Raw genomic sequence first — 19385 nt, forward strand, 5'->3', positions numbered from 1 at the left:
TGTGAAGAACCTAAAAGACAATGTTTACTGTTAGCAGTGGGCACAGTGAAGACAAGGTTAGCTGAGACTGATTCACATTCCCCCAACCTGGTCTCTGAGTTCCCAAAGAACCCACAGTGACCACCCTCATTGATTCTCAGATGTGAAAATGTCCTTCACAGAGTTGGTCATGTCTCCCTCCACTCAGATTCTCAGATTTAGTCTTTTCAAGTCAATTTGATGTCCTGAACTCAACATTCTAGCAGGAAACATCCTCAGAGATGACTGTCTCCTCTTTGCCACTCCTGTTTAGTTTCTAAATATCACCCAAAGAAAAGCCTTTAGTGTCCTTCTTTCCAAGAGAAAAACAAAGAAAACCACATGCATGAGGCTGTTTGCGTCATTCACAGGGCCCTTTTCGGAAGGGCCACCAACACACTGTCCAGCGCCCACCCTCAGTTCTCACAGGATTGAGATGTTCTCTGTCAGCGATTAAAGCCTGGAGATGCAACCACATCTCCAGTTGCAAGCCCCTGTGAATAACTCATTGTCTGCCATTTGCTATATAAGTCCTAAGTGTGAACTTGAAACAAATCAGAGTTTATTTTGTTTCCTTTGGAAATAACACCACTGCTTTTATGAAGCTGTTTTAATTCTAGGACACTTAATAATTTTAATTTGGACAAAAATCATGCAACAATGAGGTTTTCCAGACATTGTCTTGGGTTTTGTTTTTTTGTGTAATATTTGGGACACATAATCCCTTCCCTCACTCCCACCCAGGGATACAACTACCCATATTAGCAAAACTCAATTCTATTTTATGGAGTGAATCAATGAAAAAGTCCTAGATCCCACCCCCTCCGTCATTCTTTCTCTTTCCTGTAGATATCAAATCATCTGGAGATATACTGTAACCCAATCAGGATTAACCTGAGAAAATTTGTGGAATCTAATAAGGTAATGACTTGATTGGAAGTTAGCGGTTGAAAGGAGGGCAGATGTGGATTAGAAAGTTCAATAAAAGCCTCAAGCACCAAAGAAGAGACACAGAAACTTCTCATTCTGGAGTCACTGCCTGTGTTCTCCCCCAGGACTGAGGTCTGAGTAGCCCCAGAACCACATCTGAACTGGTAAATTATCAGCCTCAGGGAGGATAGTCTGCCAATGGCTAGCGTGTACCGAAAGGTGGAATGTGATCTGACATAACAGGAAAAGTTTTCCTTTTCTTTTGGTTAAACAAATTAAAGGCTTTCCTTTTGCCTCACAGTGTAGTTTTGCCTTCATCCTAAACTTTTGATTTTGGCTTTGGCTTATATCATTTAAATGTCTTATCAAACAGTTCTTCTTGTTAATAAAAGACATCTAACTACTAGAAATGCCATTTCTTGACATTTAAAGTTTTTACTTTATGCACAAATTGCATTGCTTTTAAAAGGTATCTCCTTAATCCTTCCCAGTAAAGTTAACTTTGGAAACTGAGGACTGAAACTGTGTTCCACACGAACTTCTTGCCCCATAATTTGGGCTGAACGTGATACTTTCACCCAAGAGAAAGGGAGTCAACTTGTTCAGTCTCCTGATACAAATGTGCAAGAGGGACATGCATTAAGCAAACAATGGAAGGAAATGGAGAGCTACTGGCTGCCTTTCTTTCTTCTTGGTACTTGTGAGATTCTTGCTGTAGTGCCAGAAGGGGCAGAGCTATGGCTTGCTGCTGCTGCTAAGTCACTTCAGTTGTGTCCGACTCTGTGTGACTCCATAGGAAGCCCATGGCTTAGTACCCACCAAATCTAGCCTGGAAGCCTGACAAACTGAGTTTCTTCCTTTCTGGTTCATCATTTCCAAGGCAATGAATTTGGCTCTGATTTGATTTCCCTGAAAGATGGGGAAAGAGACCATCCTTACGTGTATGATTGACCTGAGAAGGAGGCTTTGTTCTCTTGCATTTTCACAGGATTCCATTCAGAGAAGAGTCAGGATGAGTGCTCACAACCCACCCAAACTTGTGAACTTGGCAGCAATGAGCCTCTTGAGAGATGAGGCCTTGGCCATCTGCTCTTTGGAGTATCTGCCCATGGAGCTCTACCCACCACTATTCATGGCCGCCTTCTCTCTCAGACGCAGTGAGACCCTGATGGCCATGGTGCAAGCCTGGCCCTTTGCCCGCCTGCCTCTCGGGGGACTGATGAAGAAGCCTCACCAAAAAACCTTAGAAGCAGTGCTGGATGGACTTGATGTCCTGCTGGCCCAGGAGGTTCACCCCAGGTGAGTCTGATCCAGGTAGCCTGGCAGGGTCTTGGGTGTCCTGGAAGGGACTGCTGGTGTCAGGGAGAGTGAATGACCAAAGGGCAGACCAGAGACATGAAAAAGCTCAGAAGCCTTGAGCACTGCTGAGATCACATTGGGAAATACCTTGCAAAAGTGTACTAGGAAGGATGGAAGAGAAAAAGGAGCTGGAGGAGAGTGAGCAAGAGAGGAAAGAGAAAAGACAGAAGGTGATATCAGGAATGTGAAGTAAAAGCAAAGATGGGAAGTTAGAATGTTGCCTAAATTCTGAGGCTGTAGTTTCATTCACTGTGTATTTTAAAGAATCTTACCAAATCTTCTGTTCCCCCACAGGAAGTGCAAATTGCGGGTGCTGGACTTGAGAAATACTGGCCAGGACTTCTGGAACATGTGGTCTGGAGACAGGTACCGTATGTTCTCAAGTTCACTGATGGCATCAGTGGCTAAGGACATGCCGAGGACACAGCATCCCTTGGCTCCCTTGGAGATGTACGTAGATCTTTGTCTCAAGGAAAAGACCTGGAGCAAATTAATCACCTACCTCTTCAGGTGGGTGGAGCAGCGGAAAGGCTCTATACACTTGTGCTGTAAGAAGATGAAGATTATTTCAAAGTCCAAGGAAACTATTAAGAAAGTTTTCCGAATAGTGAAGCTGGACTGTATCCAGGAGGTGGAATTGAATTTCACCCAGAAGCTGTCCACCCTGGCCAGGTTTGCTCCTCTCCTGGGCAAGATGAGCAATGTTCAGAGACTCCTTCTCTCCCCCATTCATGGGTCTGCTGCTGAGGAACAGGACCATCAGGCTTTTCTGCAATTTACCTCTCAGATCCTCAAACTGCAGTACCTCCGCTATCTCCGTATGGAAGGTCCATCTTTCCTCGAAGGCCGCCTGAACCAGATGCTTAGGTGAGGGGACCAGCACTGGTTGAGCAACAGTGAACACAATAGTAACATATCAAATGCATTGTCTCATTTGCTGCTCTACTGTGAAGTGTGGTAACACATAAGTGGAGCAATCAAGGTGTGAGAAAACCACTATAGAAGCTCTGGAAAGAGACATCAGGTTAGGAAGCTACAAATTAGGAGGCATAGGTGTAGTGTGGGCATGTATGTGATTTCTTCTTTGGGAAGAGATATCTCTGTTTGATGACAGGTTAATGAAGATGGCATTGACAAGGAAAAACCACATTAGACCTGAGCATTTCTAAAAAGAAACTCTGGTCACTAATCTGTGAACACAATGAGCCTGTCTTAAAGTCTCAATCTGTAAAGATGGTCTTGGGTTGCATATAAATTGTAACTAAATTATATACGGGAAATGCATGATTCTGGAGATGATGGTAAAGAAGCAGAGACAAAAGGAAAGTGAACAGGGATAGAAGGTATGTAGGTGATGCCCAGATGGGAGTCACTGAAGATTGGCAGCCCCTGGGCATGGTGTGGGGTCTTACTGTTTCTACACGTCTTCCACGTGCCTCACCTGGCCAGAAATACAGGCATCTGGAGCCCAAGCATGGACTGAAGGGATCTGAATTAAAAGCATGTTTATCTCATCTCCCAGTACTAAAATTAAATAGTGTCCACACTTGATGGAGATTCTGTCTCAGGCTCTCTCCTGAGCATATTCTAGTGCATCCATTATCTTCATTCATCCTCCTAAGGAAGTGGAGTATGTTGTACTCTGCTTGATAGATGAGGAAAAAGAGCTTTCAAGGTTCTTTTAGCTTGATCTAGTCACACATGAAAATGGCAGGACTCAGCCTGGAATGAGTCTGGGCATTCTGGATGTTGAATTTTATCAGATGGTAACAACAACCTTGGTTTCAGACCAATCATTTACCTCTCCAGTGGAGGTCGCTTATCACTCTGGTGTCCCAGAACTAATTACTTATTTTTATTTTTCCTCCAGATGCCTGAAGATCCCCTTGCACAACATCTCAATAACCAACTGCATGCTTACAGAATCAGACTTGACCCATTTGTCCCAGAGTCCTAAAATCTGTCAGCTAAAGGGTCTGAATCTGAGTGGTGTTACCCTGACCAACTTTCATCCCAAGCTCATCCAAAGTCTGCTGGAGAAAGTTGCAGGCACTCTTGAAGAGCTGAACTTAAACCTGTGTGGAATCATGGACTCCCTCCTTACGGCTCTTGTGCCTGCCCTGAGCTGCTGCTCCCAGCTCAGGATCTTTAGCATGTGTGGAAACCTCATCTCCATGGCTGTCCTGAAGAGTCTCCTGCGTCACACTGATGGGTTGTCTGCTTTACGTATAGAGTTTTATCCTGCCCCTCGGGAGAGTTACAGCTCTCTGGGTATTCTTCACCAGGAGAGACTTGCCCAGCTAAAAGCTGAGCTTTGGGAGGTCCTTACAGACTTAGGACGTCCCAGGAAGATTTGGATTAGCCCCAGCCCCTGTCCTCACTGTGGTGAGGACGTGTGTGATCATCTGAATCCCAATATATGATGCTGTAATACCCTGCCTAGTTGGTTGCCTCTGTCAGAAGCTTTCTTCTGGACACTTGGAAACTGAAATCTAGGACATAGGTATATTATGAAGGGAAAATACACCCATGGTTTCTGATATCAGCTCAGTGTCATTGAGAAAAGCAAACGTGATCCAGCAAGGGTGCAGGATTCTAGAAGGATATGTTGATTTGGGGAGTTTGGGACTTATTTAGACATGTTTATGGAGTCAAATATGAACCTAAATTTCTGGAGGATTCAGTTTGAGACACACATGTTCGAGTTATTTCTGTATGCACAATTGTAGAAATGATCAGAAGTAAAGAGACCTTCAGTGTAAATGAATAAATGCTGACCATGATATTATTCTGATTTCTGTGTTTGCATCTCATGGATGGATCTCTAGTTACTGATGGTGGTGAGGGGAGCACTTTGTTGCCTATGATCTAAAACTCCATCATTCTCTAGTTATATTTTTCTTTTAGCTTTCTTTCTTAGTTCTTTGGGTTAATGCAAACAACAAAAGAAACATACTCAGTGGTCCTCAACAATACATCTCTGTCATGGGTGGGAACTGACATGCACGTTCCTATGAGAAAAATTCTAAAATCATACAGGCATGAAACATGGTTTTATTATGTTTATACTACATTTCAAAAGTATATCTTTTGAACACTAGTTGATGTCAATAAAAGTTTCATTTTATTCCCACAACACTTATTGGTCTTCCTTATTGAGGAAGATTAGTATAGCATGTTTTGACATTAGCATATCACGTTGTATAATAAAATAGCTGTAATACACAACATATAACTTATACTTGTCCATCTGTTTCCTCAGCTCCCCACTCTGCTTCAATCAGCTGCAGATCCATTATATTTATTTAAATTCTCTGGATCTCTTGTTTCACTAGTCTATTATGATGCAGAAAATATTTCCCCTTGTTCCCTCTTCTCATATCTAGAGTTGCACTATTATAAATATTCTCTATATGATTGTAAATATGATTGATGGCCTTAAGATAGTTAGCTATGTCTGAAGCCAGGGTTTCCATTGGGTAGTGCAGGAGACACTAATTTTATACAGCAGATGGGCTATAAGATATATAGCTCATTACATAAGTGTAACGTGAGGAGATGTAACACTGAGGAGAGACACAAGACATAAATAATTTGAAAACAAGTTAGGACAAATTAAGCAATCACCAGTAAAATGAGATGTCATCTGGTGGCAGTAATTCGTCAAGTCCACAAAGGAGCCTGCTGGAGAAGCCAAATTCTTCAGGAATCAAGTAGAAAGAAAAAGATAAATGCTTCATCTTCATTTACAAAGGCATAGGTTATGAATTTGTTGCAGGTAAAAAGAAAAGTTTTGTGGAAAGCAAAGTTTATTATTAGAATGTGTAAGTACCATTGCCAACAAAGGTCCGTCTAGTCAAGGCTATGGTTTTTCCGGTGGTCATGTATGGATGTGAGAGTTGGACTGTGAAGAAAGCTGAGCACTGAAGAATTGATGCTTTTGAACTGTGGTGTTGGAGAAGACTCTTGAGAGTCTCTCGGACTGCAAGGAGATCCAACCAGTCCATTCTAAAGGAGATCAGTCCTGGGTGTTCATTGGAAGGACTAATGTTGAAGCTGAAACTCCAACACTTTGGCCACCTGATGCGAAGAGTTGACTCACTGGAAAAGACTCTGATGCTGGGAGGGATTGGGGGCAGAAGGAGAAGGGGGCAACAGAGAATGAGATGTCTAGATGGCATCACCGACTTGATGGACGTGAGTTTGAGTGAACTCCGGGGGTTGGTGATGGACAGGTAGGCCTGGTGTGCTGCAATTCATGGGGTCGCAAAGAGTCGGACGCGACTGAGCAACTGAACTGAACTGAACTGAAGTACCATTGAGCTGCAGTTGGGAGCATAAATAATGCTTTCCGAACCAGTTTTTGATTTGTTTCATTTGTTTTAAAATAAGGTGCAAAGGTTAGTTATTACATGGATGCATTTTTCTCCACTTTCCAAAATTTTTTAAAAATATATGCCCAAAAGTGATTTTTAATAAAAGTTCTCTAGAGGTGGGAGGAAGGTTAAGAGGGAGGGAATATATGTATGTTTATGGCTGATTCATGTTGCTGTACAGAAACCAACACAACATTGTAAAAAAATTATTCTCCAAGCTAAAATACAATTTTAAAAGAAAGTGAGATCATATTCTTTGCAACTAATGGAATCTTGAAACACAATATCATTTCTACAAAAATAAAATTCATATTCTCAAAAGTAAATTAAAATTTAAAACATTCTCTAAAATTTTCCAATTTAGAATTTTCTCCAATTTAAGGATTTATTGATGAATAGTATTTTAATAACAATTTACACTGATAAAGATGCAACAAGCATTCCACAAGACAGTGCAAATGATGTACCCTTCATAATCTCTAGAAAGCCTCCTCCCCCAAAGTGGTCTAAGAAAGTAAAGAGTCCTTTTTATACAAGTTGGTGAAACAAAGGTTAAGATGACAAAGGTCTTTGACAGTTGGCACAGCCAAAAGGCTGCTTGGAATCCCCGTCTATTTGACTGATTGTCAGATGTGCAACGTATGTGTACCTTCCTAATAGCAGTGACGAAGATATCAACAGTCGGGGAAAAAAACCACCTAAGATCAGGTAGAACAATTACCTCTCAAAGAAACAGGGAGATAAATGCAAGTTACTCCTAAAAGGACTTTTGTTTCTTTAAGGTTAGAATTCTGAAAAAAGTATTTTTTCAAGTTGGCTTTTCCTAACTGTGTGTGCAAAACTATCAAATTTGGAATGTCAAAACAACCCCATTTGACCCACTATTGTTATGGGACTGAATAAAATTTACCTTCAGACTTAAAGCTGTGTCTGTCTATGCTTTTCTTTGGCACAGCTTCCACAGCTGATGACTACTAAGGCAGGAAAGGTTCTGAATACCCCTCAGGTTCCCACATAACCAAGAATGACCAACTTGGAGTCTGGCCACTGTTGGAGTTTCTCATATTAGCCCATGAGTTTTCATCAGAGAATTCTTTTGGGGTTGATTAATTCCTATTTTTGGCTGTGCTTGGTCTTCATTGCTGTGTGGGCTTTCCCTGGTTGTGGTGAACAGGGGCTGCTCTTAGTTGTGGAGCTTGGGCTTCTCACTGGACTCACTGGCTTCTCATTGGACTTCTCTTGTTTAGGAGCACAGGCTCTAAGGTGCACAGATTTAAGTTGTTGTTGACCACGGGCTCAGTAGTTGGAACTCAAAGGCTCCAGAGTTCAGGTTCAGTAGCTGTTTCCCTGTGGCAGGCAAGATATTCCTGGGCCAGGGATTGAACCAGTACCCCCTGCATTGCAAGATGATTCTTAACAACTGGACCACCACAGAAGCCCCAAGTTTTTTTAAAAAAATTATTGAAGCATAGTTAAATCAGATTGTTGTGTTTAATTTTTACTGTAGAGCACGGTGACTCAGTCACACACATATATATTCTTTTTCATTATGTTTATGTTTAAAATGTCACTTGAGTAGAATTCAGTTTAATCCTGTTTTATGCAAAGACCATTTATATATATGAGAGAAATATGGTGAAAGTGATCTTTCTCAAATTGACCAAGACAGAGAACACCCATCAGAGTGTCTTCACCTTGGTAGTCACAGTGTAGAAGAATTGTTCAGCATCAAATAACAGGAAGGTGAGATGCATGGAAAATTCTTATAGAATAAATGGTCTCCCTTTATGTGTGACCTTAAATTTCAAAGAAATCTTTATATGATGTATCCCAAAGTGGGAGTGACCCCTGAATGGGGTAGAACATTAAACACCAATAAGAGCGTCTGTATTTAGTGCAGAAAAGGTGTTGGTATTTATGAACAGAAAAACAGAATTATTTCTATGCCTAAGGTCATCTTGATCAGAATCTGTGTGGAACTTAGCTAGGTCTGAGGAAACAGTAGTGATCTAAATATACTTGAAAAGAGTCCTTTGAAAATATGGTTTATTTGACTTCTAAGACCCACGAAAAATGGCTGGGAAAATTTGCCATCTGGAAAATGTATAACCCAAAAAAGATGTCCTTTTCATTATAGAGGACTGGAATGCAAAAGAAGGAAGTCAAAAAACACCTGGAGTAACAGGCAAATTTGGCCTTGGAGTATGGAATAAAGCAGGGGAAAGGCTAATAGAGTTTTGCCAAGAGAACACACTGGTCATAGCAAATACCCTCTTCCAACAACACAAGAGAAGACTCTACACATGGACATCACCAGATGGTCAACACAAAAATCAGATTGATTATATTCTTTGCAGCCAAAGATGGAGAAGCTCTATACAGTCAGTAAAAACAAGACCAGGAGCTGACTGTGGCTCAGATCAAGAACTCCTTATTGCCAAATTCAGACTTAAATTGAAGAAAGTAGGGAAAATCACTAGACCATTAAGGTATGACCTAAATCAAATCCCTTATGATTATACAGTGGAAGTGAGAAATAGATTTAAGGGACTAGATCTGATAGACAGAGTGCCTGATGAACTATGGACAGAGCTTCATGACATTGTACAGGAGACAGGGACCAAGACCATCCCCATGGAAAACAAAGGCAAAAAAGCAAAATGGCTGTCTGGGGAGGCCTTACAAATAGCTGTGAAGAGAAGTGAAAAACAAAGGACAAAAGGAAAGATATAAGCATCTGAATGCAGAGTTCCAAAGAATAGCAAGGAGAGATAAGAAAGCCTTTCTCAGCGATCAGTGCAAGGAAATAGAGGAAAACAACAGACTAGGAAAAACAAGAGATCTCCTCAAGAAAATTAGAGTTTCCAAGGGAACATTTCATGCAAAGATGGGCTCGATAAAGGACAGAAATGGTATGGACCTAACAGAAGCAGAAGATATTAAGAAGATGTGGCAAGAATACACAGAAGAACTATACAAAAAAGAGCTTCATGACCCAGATAATCATGATGGTGTGATCACTCACCTAGAGCCAGACATCTTGGAATGTGAAGTCAAGTGGGCCTTAGAAAGCACCACTACCAACAAAGCTAGTGGAGGTGGTGGAATTCCAGTTGAGCTATTTCAGATCCTGAAAGATGATGCTGTGAAAGTGCTGCACTCAATATGCCAGCAAATTTGGAAAACTCAGCAGTGGCCACAGGACTGGAAAAGGTCAGTTTTCATCCCAATCCCAAAGAAAGGCAATGCCAAAGAATGCTCAAACTACTGCACAATTGCACTGATCTCACACGCTAGTAAAGTCATGCTCAAAATTCTTCAAGCCAGGCTTCAGCAATATGTGAAATGTGAACTTCCAGATGTTCAAGCTGGATTTAGAAAAGACAGAGGAACCAGAGATCAAATTGCCAACATCCGCTGGATCATGGAAAAAGCAAGAGAGTTCCAGAAAAACATCTATTTCTGCTTTATTGACTATGCTAAAGCCTTTGACTGTGCGGATCACAATAAACTGTGGAAAATTCTGAAAGAGATGGGAATACCAGACCACCTGACCTGCCTCTTGAGAGACCTCTGTGCAGGTCAGGAAGCAACAGTTAGAACTGGACATGGAACAACAGACTGGTTCCAAATAGGAAAAGGAGTATGTCAAGGCTGTATATTGTCACCCTGCTTATTTAACTTCTATGCAGAGTACATCATGAGAAATGCTGGGCTGGAGGAAGCACAAGCTGGAATCAAGATTGCTGGGAGAAATATCGATAACCTCAGATATGCAGATGACACCACCCTTATGGCAGAAAGTGAAGAGGAACTAAAAAGTCTCTTGATGAAAGTGAAAGAGGAGAGTGAAAAAGTTGGCTTAAAGCTCAACATTCAGAAAACTAAGATCATGGCATCTGGTCCCATCACTTCATGGGAAATAGATGGGGAAACAGTGGAAACAGTGTCAGACTTTATTTTATGGGGCTCCAAAATCACTGCAGATGATGATTGCAGCCATGAAATTGAAAGATGTATACTCCTTGGAAGGAAAGTTGTGATCAATCTAGATAGGACATTAAAAAGTAGAGATATTACTTTGCCAACAAAGGTCCATCTAATCAAGGCTGTGGTTTTTCCCGTGGTCATGTATGGATATGTGAGTTGGACTGTGAAGAAAGCTGAGTGCTGAAGAATTGACGCATTTGAACTGTGGTGTTGGAGAAGATTCTTGAGAGTCCTTTGGCCTGCAAGGAGTTCCAACCAGTCCATTCTAAAGGAGATCAGTCCTGGGTGTTCATTGGAAGGACTGATGCTAAAGCTGAAACTGCAGTAATTTGGCCACCTCATGCGAAGAGTCGACTCACTGGAATAGACTCTGATGCTGGGAGGGATTGGGGGCAGGAGGAGAAGGCGACGACAGAGGATGAGATGGAAGATGGATGGATGGCATCACTGACTGGATGCACATGAGTTTGAGTGAACTCCGGGAGTTGGTGATGGACAGGGAGGCCTGGAGTGCTGCGATTCATAGGGTCACAAAGAGTCGGACACAACTGAGCCACTGAACTGAACTGAACTGAAGTGTCTTCAGTGAGAAAAGAAACAGAAACTTAAAGAAAACCTTTCCTGGTAGCACTTGCCTTTGGATGACAGGGTTATTTGGGACTGAACCAGGTTAAATCTTCTCTGGCTCCAAGTTCCCAAAAAGCCCACAGTGCAGGAGTAGCAGCAGCAAGTTGTCCAATTTACCTCTCAGTTCTCAAGCTGCGACATCTCCAGTATCTCTATCTGGACTCTCACTCCTTCCTTGAAGGCTGCCTGGACCAGATGCTCAGGTGAGTATGGACCACTAGCTGGAAACAGTGAACACAACACTGGCATGTCAGGTACACAGGGTCCTTAGATGTCTTCTCCTGAGCTGTGGTATTACCTCACCTCTGAAATTAAGGTAGAAGAACAAACAGGGACACCATACTAGGTTTTCCCTCATAGCCCAGTAGGTAAAGAATCTGCCTGCAATGCAGGAGACCTAGGCTCAATCCCTGGATTGGGAAGACACTTTGGAGAAGGAAATGGCAACCCACTCCAGTATTCTTGCCTGGAGAACCCCATGAACAGAGGCGCCTGGCAGACGCCTCTGGGGTGTCCATGGGGTTGCAAGAATTTGACACGACTTAGCAACTAAACCACTGCCATATTAGAAAGCTAAGGATGCGGTGGTTTTGATCCAGTGAGGATGGGCATGGGTTCTTCCTTAAGAAGGGAAATCTATGTAAGATGACTTAGGAAAACAGGTAAGTGACAAGAGCATTAAAGAATGGAAATCACCTCAGACCTGAGCAATTTTAAGAGAATTAATTTCCTGGTTGTCCACGGTTAGGACTCTGTTCTTTCAAGGATGAATGTCCAGGTTTGATCCCTGGTGGGAGAAGTAGGATTGCATAACCTTCACACGTGTTGTGAAGAAAAAAGAAATTAGAAATTACCTTTTTTCAGAAAAAAAGAAAAAATGAGGGAGAGAGACAGAGAGAAGAGTTCTGTGCTCACAAGGTTTCTGAACACAATGAACTTGTCTCAAATTACTAGTCCCTAAAATGTTTTCTTTTGCTCCAAGTAAGTTAGTTAATATTTAAGAAATGCATGATTCTAAGAGGATGGAAGTAGAACAGAAGCCAGAGATCATACAGAACTGCAGATGGTTTGCAGGTGATGTGGAGATGGAATGTCAGGCTAAAATTAGACTGGTCATTCTGGGTACTGACCTTCAGAAGGCTGTTAGTACGACCTTGACTTTGGGTCAATCACCTATCTGACAACTTTAGCTCAGCTGCCTTCCTGGTTTCTCAGATCTAATTGCTGGTTCTCTCCCCAGATGCCTGAGGACCCCCTTGGACCACCTGGCTAACTAAGTGCTGGCTTACAGAATCAGACCTGACCCATCTGTCCCAGCGCCCAAACATTCACCAGCTCAAAGGCCTGGATTTGAGTGGTGTCACCATGAACAACTTCAGTACTGAGATTCTCCATGTTCTTCGAGAGCAAGCTGCAGCCACCCTCCAGGAACTGAACTTAGAGCAGTGTGGGATCACGGAGTCCCAACTTGAATCCATTCTGCTTGTTCTGAGCTGCTGTTCCCAGTCTGTGTGGAAATGTCCTCTCTATGGCTATCATGAAGAAGCTTCTGAGTCACACCACTGGGTTGATCAACTTAATTGAGGAGTTTTATCCTGCCTTTCAGGAGAGTTACAGCCCTCATGGAGCCCCCCACCTGGGCCGACTAGCCCAGCTTCGGGATAAACTCATTGAGATTATGTGGGATTTAGGACATCCAAGGGCCATCTGGCTTAGCTCCAGCCCATGTCCTTGCTGGGGCAATAAAATATTCTATCCTGAGGAGCCCTTTCTGTGCCACCACTGTTATACATCTGCCTAATTAGATACATCTGTCAAAGCTTTCTTCTGGGCATTTGGAAACTAAAATCGAGGCAATAGATGCATCATGAAAGTAAAACCAATCCATGGCTTCAGACATCGGCTCTATGTGAATGGGAAATGGAAAGATGATACAGCGGAGGTGCAGGATTGCAAGGTGAAATGTAGGTTCTGGGATGTGATGGAACTTTTGGGAATATGTGTTTATACAATCAAATATCACTGCAGATGCTGATTGCAGCCATGAAATTAAAAGATGCTTACTCCTTGGAAGGAAAGTTATGACCAACCTCGATAGCATATTAAAAAGCAGAGACATTACTTTGCCAACCAAGGTCCGCCTAGTCAAGACAATGGTTTTTCCCATGGTCATGTATGGATGTGAGAGTTGGACTGTGAAGAAAGCTGAGCGCCGAAGAATTGATGCTTTTGAACTGTGGTGCTGGAGAAGACTCTTGAGAGTCCCTTGGACTGCAAGGAGATCTAACCAGTCCATTCTAAAGGAGATCAGTCCTGGGTGTTCATTGGAAGGACTGATGCTAAAGCTGAAACTCCAATACTTTGGCCACCTCATGCGAAGAGTTGACTCACTGGAATAGACTCTGATGCTGGGAGGAATTGGGGGCAGGAGGTGACGGGGACGACAGAGAATGAGATGGCTGGATGGCATCACCGGCTTGATGGACATGAGTTTGAGTGAACTCCGGGAGTTGGTGATGGACAGGGAGGCCTGGTGTGCTGTGATTCATGGGGGTCACAAAGAGTAAGACACGACTGAGTGACTGAACTGAACTGAACTGAACTGGCAATCAAATATGAACCTCAGATTCTGGAGCTGGATGTGGGTTTGAGACCCACACGGTAAAATTTTCCCTGGGTAGATATTTGTAAAGCAATTGTCAGAAATAGAGACCTGCATTGAAAATTGACGGCTGCCTTCCATGATCTATTACTCTCTTGTTCAGTTTATACCTCAGCAACCTCCAGTTAGTGATTTTTAAAAAAGGCACTGAGTTGTATATGATCCAAAACGTTACCGTTCCTGCACATTCTTTATTCTGTCTGTAGGGTCTCTTACCTCTCTGCTTAATTCTTTTGCTGTTCATAGGTTAATAGACAAAATGGAGCATAATCAATATGGCGGTCAGCAAGCGAAGTGACAGTCACTCAGTTGTTTCTAACTCTTTTCAACCCCATGGACTATAGAGTCCATGGAATTCCCCAGGCCAGAATACTGTAGTGGGTAGCCTTTCCCTTCTCCAGGGGATCTTCCCAACCCAGGGATCGAACCCAGGTCTCCTGCATTGTATGCAGATTCTTTACCAGCTGAGCCACCAGGGAAGCCCAAGAATACTGGAGTGGGTAGCCTATCCCTTCTCCAGCAGATCTTCACTACGTAGAAATCGAACCAGGGTCTCCTGCATTGCAGGTGGATTCTTTACCAGCTGAGCTATCAGGGAAGTCCAGCAAGCCAAATGCTAAATTCTGAAATCTGAAGCTGAGAGAGGGGTTATTTACAAGGCAATCATGAGGAAACATGAGAAGAAGTCTTAGCCCTATCACTTCAAAGGCAGGTGAGTAGGGATATTTATGGGTGCAGAGTATAAGGAGCTCGAAGAGACAGGGCAAGGTGATTGAAGGCAGGAAAAAAGGTGAGGAAATCACTGCTTTGTGCAGGTGCATCTGAGTTACATGCTTTTTTATGGAATACATGTTCAGAAGATGGTGGCATTAGTGTGATTTGTGGATGGAGTTTTTGGCTTTCTTCTGAAAAAAAAAAATCATCTACTGTACACTTATGCAGGCCCACTTGAAAGTTCCATGGTTTTGACTGGTTTGAACTGGGAAAGCCTAGATCCATGATCTGAAAAAAACAAAACCTAAAGAATCATTGCTATAGTGACCTGTATGTCAGACGAGTTACCTAGAGAGGTGGAGGAAGAAGTCTTGTAACTTACCCATCTAAGCTAGGGAATGCTTGCAGGGTACGCAATTTACTTGAACAATGAAAGGGAGCTTGACAGGTGAGGCAGGATACCTTTTGTTTTTGTAGTTCCATCACTAAGTCATGTCTGACTCTTTGTGACCCCATGGACTGCAGCACAAGAATCTCCTCTCTCCTCCACTGTCTCCTGGAATTGGCTCACAAGTGAGCCAATGATGATGCCATCCACCCATCTCATCCTCTACCGCCCCCTTCTCCTTTTGCTTTCAATCTTCCCCAGCATCAGGCTCTTTTCCAGTGTGTTGGCTTTTGCGTCAGGTGGCCAAAGTTTGGAGCTTCAGCTTCCGTGACAATAGTTCCAATGAATAATCAGGGTTGATTTCCTTTTGGATTGACTGCTTTGATCTCCTTGCAGTTCAAAGACAATAGTCTTAAGAGTCTTCTCCAGTACCACAGTCTGAAATCATCAATTCTTTGGAGCTCAGCTTTATTTATGGTTCAGCTCTCACATCCATATATGACCACTGGAAAAAACCATAGTTTTGATTATATGGACCTTTGTCAGAAAAGTGGTGTCTCTGCTTTTTAATGTACTATGTTTTGCTATAGCTTTCTTTAAGGGAGCAGGTCATTAAGATCTTTTTTGTACAGTTCTTCCATGTATTCTTTCCATCTCTTCTTGATCTCTTCAGCGACTACTAAATCTTTACCGCTTCTGTCCTTTATTGTGCCCATCTTTGGTTAAATGTTCCCTTGATATTTCCAATTTTCCCAAAGAGATATCTAGTCTTTCCCCTTCTGTTGTTTCCCTCTATCTTTATGCACTGTTCGTTGAAGAAGGCGTCTTGTCTCTCTTTGCTGTTCTTTGGAATTCTGCATTCAGGTGGATTTATCTTTCCCTTTCTCCCTAGCCTTTCACATCTCTTCTTCCTTCAACTATTTGTAAAGCCTCCTCAGATAACCACTTTGTCTTCTTGCTTTTCTATTTCTTTGAGATGGTTTGTTCGCTGCCTCCTGTACAATATTACAGACCTCCGCCAATAGATCTTCAGGCACACTGTTTATTAGATCTAATCCCTTGAATCTATTTATCACCTCCATTGCATATTCATAGGGGATTTGATTTAAGTCATACCTGGCTAACCTTGAGCAGAAGTGTGGCTGAGAGGAGCTACGCCACTCCTGAGGCCAGGGGTGGTGGCCGAGAGGAGCTACCCCATGCTTGAGGTCAACAGGGGTGGCTGTGAGGAGATACCCCTCGTCCAAGGTAAGGTGCAGTGGCTGTGCTTTGCTGGAGCAGCTGCAAAGAGATACCCCGCGACCAAGGTAAGAGAAACCCAAATAAGACAGTAGGTATTGGGAGAGGGCATCAGAGGGCAGACACACTGAAACCATAATCCCAGAAAACTAGTCTATCTGATCACATAGACCACAGCCTTGTCTAACTCAACGAAACTAAGCCATGCCATGTAGGGCCACCCAAGACTGGCGGGTCGTGGTGGAGAGGTCTGACAGAATGTGGTCCACTGGAGAAGGGAATGGCAAACCACTTCAGTATACTTGCCTTGAGAACTCCATGAACAGTATGAAAAGGCAAAATGATAGGATACTGAATGAGGAATTCCCCAGGTCGGTAGGTGCCCAGTATGCTACTGGAGATCAGTGGACAAATAACTCCAGAAAGAATGAAGGGATGGAGCCAAAGCAAAAACAATACCCAATTGTAGATGTGACTGGTGATAGAAGCAAGGTCCGATGCTGTAAAGAGCAATATTGCATAGGAACCTGGAATGTTAAGTCCAGGAATCAAGGCAAATTCAGATCGGATCAGATCAGATTAGTCGCTCAGTCGTGTCCGACTCTCCGCGACCCCATGAATCACAGCACGCCAGGCCTCCTTATTCATCACCAACTCCTGGAGTACACTCAAACTCATGTCCACAGAGTCGGTGATGCCATCCAGCCATCTCATTCTCTGTCGTCCCCTTCTCCTCCCGCCCCCAACCTTTCCCAGCATCAGAGTCTTTTCCAGTGAGTCAACTCGTCGCATGAGGTGGCCAAAGTATTGCAGTTTCAGCTTTAGCATCAGTCCTTCCAATGAACACCCAGGATCGATCTCCTTTAGAATGGACTGGTTGGATCTCCTTGCAGTATAAGGGACTCTCAAGAGTCTACTCCAATACCACAGTTCAAAAGCATTGATTCTTCGGCGATCAGCTTTCTTCACAGTCCAACTCTCACATCCATACATGACCACGGGAAAAACCATTGCCTTGACTAGACTGACCTTGGAGGGCAAAATAATGTCTCTGCTTTTTAATATACTATCAAGGTTGGTCATAACTTTCCTTCCAAGGAGTAAGCGTCTTTTAATTTCATGGCTGCAATCAGCATCTGCAGTGATTTTGGAGCCCAAAAAAATAAAGTCTGACACTGTTTCCACTGTTTTTCCATCTATTTCCCATGAAGTGATGGGACCAGATGCCATGATCTTTGTTTTCTGAATGTTGAGCTTCAAGCCAACCTTTTCACTCTCCTCTTTCACTTTCATCAAGTGGCTTTTGAATTCCTCTTCACTTTCTGCCATAAGGGTAGTGTCATCTGCACATCCGAGGTTATTGATATTTCTCCCGGCAATCTTGATTCCAGGTTGTGCTTCTTTCAGCCCAGCGTTCCAGTGGTCAAACAGGAGATCGCAAGAGTGAACGTCGACATTCTAGGAATCAGTGAACTAAAATGGACTGGAATGGGTGAATTTAACTCAGATGACCATTATATCTATTACTGTGGGCAGGAATCCCTTAGAAGAAATGGAGTAGCCATCATGGTCAACAAAAGAGTCCGAAATGCAGTACTTGGATGCAATCTCAAAAATGACAGAATGATCTCTGTTCGTTTCCAAGGCAAACCATTCAATATTACAGTAATCCAAGACTACGCCCCAACCAGTAACCCTGAAGAAGCTGAAGTTGAACGGTTCTGTGAAGACCTACAAGACCTTTTAGAACTAACACCCAAAAAAGATGTCCTTTTCATTATAAGGGACTGGAATGCAAAAGTAGGAAGTCAAGAAACACCTGGAGTAACAGGCAAATTTGGCCTTGGAGCATGGAATGAAGCAGGGCACAGGCTAACAGAGTTTTGCCAAAAGAATGAACTGGTCATAGCAAACACCCTCTTCCAACAACACAAGAGAAGACTCTACACATGGACATCACCAGATGGTCAACACCGAAATCAAATTGATTGTATTCTTTGCAGCCAAAGATGGAGAAGCTCTATACAGTTAGCAAAAACAAGACCAGGAGCTGACTGTGGCTCAGATCATGAACTCCTTATAGCAAAATTCAGACTTAAGTTGAAGAAAGTAGGGAAAACCACTAGACCATTCAGGTATGACCTAAATCAAATCCCTTATGATTATACAGTGGAAGTGAGAAATAGATTTAAGGGACTAGATCTGATGGATAGAATGCCTGATGAACTATGGACGGAGGTTCGTGACATTGTACAGGAGACAGGGACCAAGACCATCCCTATGGAAAAGAAGTGCAAAAAAGCAAAATGGCTGTCTGAGGAGGCCTTACAAGTAGCTGTGAAAAGAAAGAGAAGTGAAAAGCAAAGGAGAAAAGGAACGATATAAGCTTCTGAATGCAGAGTTCCAAAGAATAACAAGGAGAGATAAGAAAGCTTTCCTCGGCGATCAATACAAAGAAATAGAGGAAAACAACAGAATAGGAAAGACAAGAGATCTCTTCAAGAAAATTAGAGATACCAAGGGAATATTTCATGCAAAGATGGGCTCGATAAAGGAAGAAATGGTATGGACCTAACAGAAGCAGAAGACATTAAGAAAAGGTGACAAGAATACACAGAAGAACTGTACGAAAAAGATCTTCACGACCAAGATAATCACGATGGTGTGATCACTGACCGAGAGCCAGACATCTTGGAATGTGAGGTCAAGTGGGCCTTAGAAAGCATCACTACGAACAAAGCTAGTGGAGGTGATGGAATTCCAGTTGAGCTATTTCAAATCCTGAAAGATGATGCTGTGAAAGTGCTGCACTCAATATGCCAGCAAATTTGGAAAATTCAGCAGTGGCCACAGGACTGGAAAAGGTCAGTCTTCATCTCAATCCCAAAGAAAGGCAGTGCCAAAGAATGCTCAAACTACCGCACAATTGCACTCATCTCACACGCTAGTAAAGTCATGCTCAAAATTCTTCAAGCCAGGCTTCAGCAATATGTGAACAGTGAACTTCCAGATGTTCAAGTTGGTTTTAGAAAAGGCAGAGGCACCAGAGATCAAATTGCCAACATCCGCTGGATCATGGAGA

At 42.8% G+C, this 19385-nt stretch overlaps 1 protein-coding gene across 2 annotated transcripts; it reads left to right on the plus strand.

The window, feature by feature from the left end:
* The first annotated feature begins 1960 nt into the window (after positions 1 to 1960).
* LOC129550956 (PRAME family member 8-like) lies at positions 1961 to 13101 on the plus strand. 2 transcript variants are annotated; one of them, XM_088845036.1, is made up of 4 exons: positions 1961 to 2247; positions 2602 to 3174; positions 4178 to 4628; positions 12976 to 13101. In XM_088845036.1, exons 1-4 carry the CDS (start codon positions 1961 to 1963, stop codon positions 13099 to 13101), a joined length of 1437 nt encoding a protein of 478 aa, XP_088701162.1. The 2 variants fall into 2 exon arrangements, with proteins under 2 accessions (XP_088701162.1, XP_055274705.1); XM_055418730.2 differs by lacking the exon at positions 12976 to 13101 and having other exon boundaries at positions 4178 to 4737.
* The last annotated feature ends 6284 nt before the right edge of the window (positions 13102 to 19385 follow it).

The sequence above is a fragment of the Moschus berezovskii genome, chromosome 17 (assembly GCF_049115385.1).
Source record: "Moschus berezovskii isolate FMDL1 chromosome 17, NW_MosBer_1.0, whole genome shotgun sequence".
NCBI lineage: Eukaryota > Metazoa > Chordata > Mammalia > Artiodactyla > Moschidae > Moschus > Moschus berezovskii.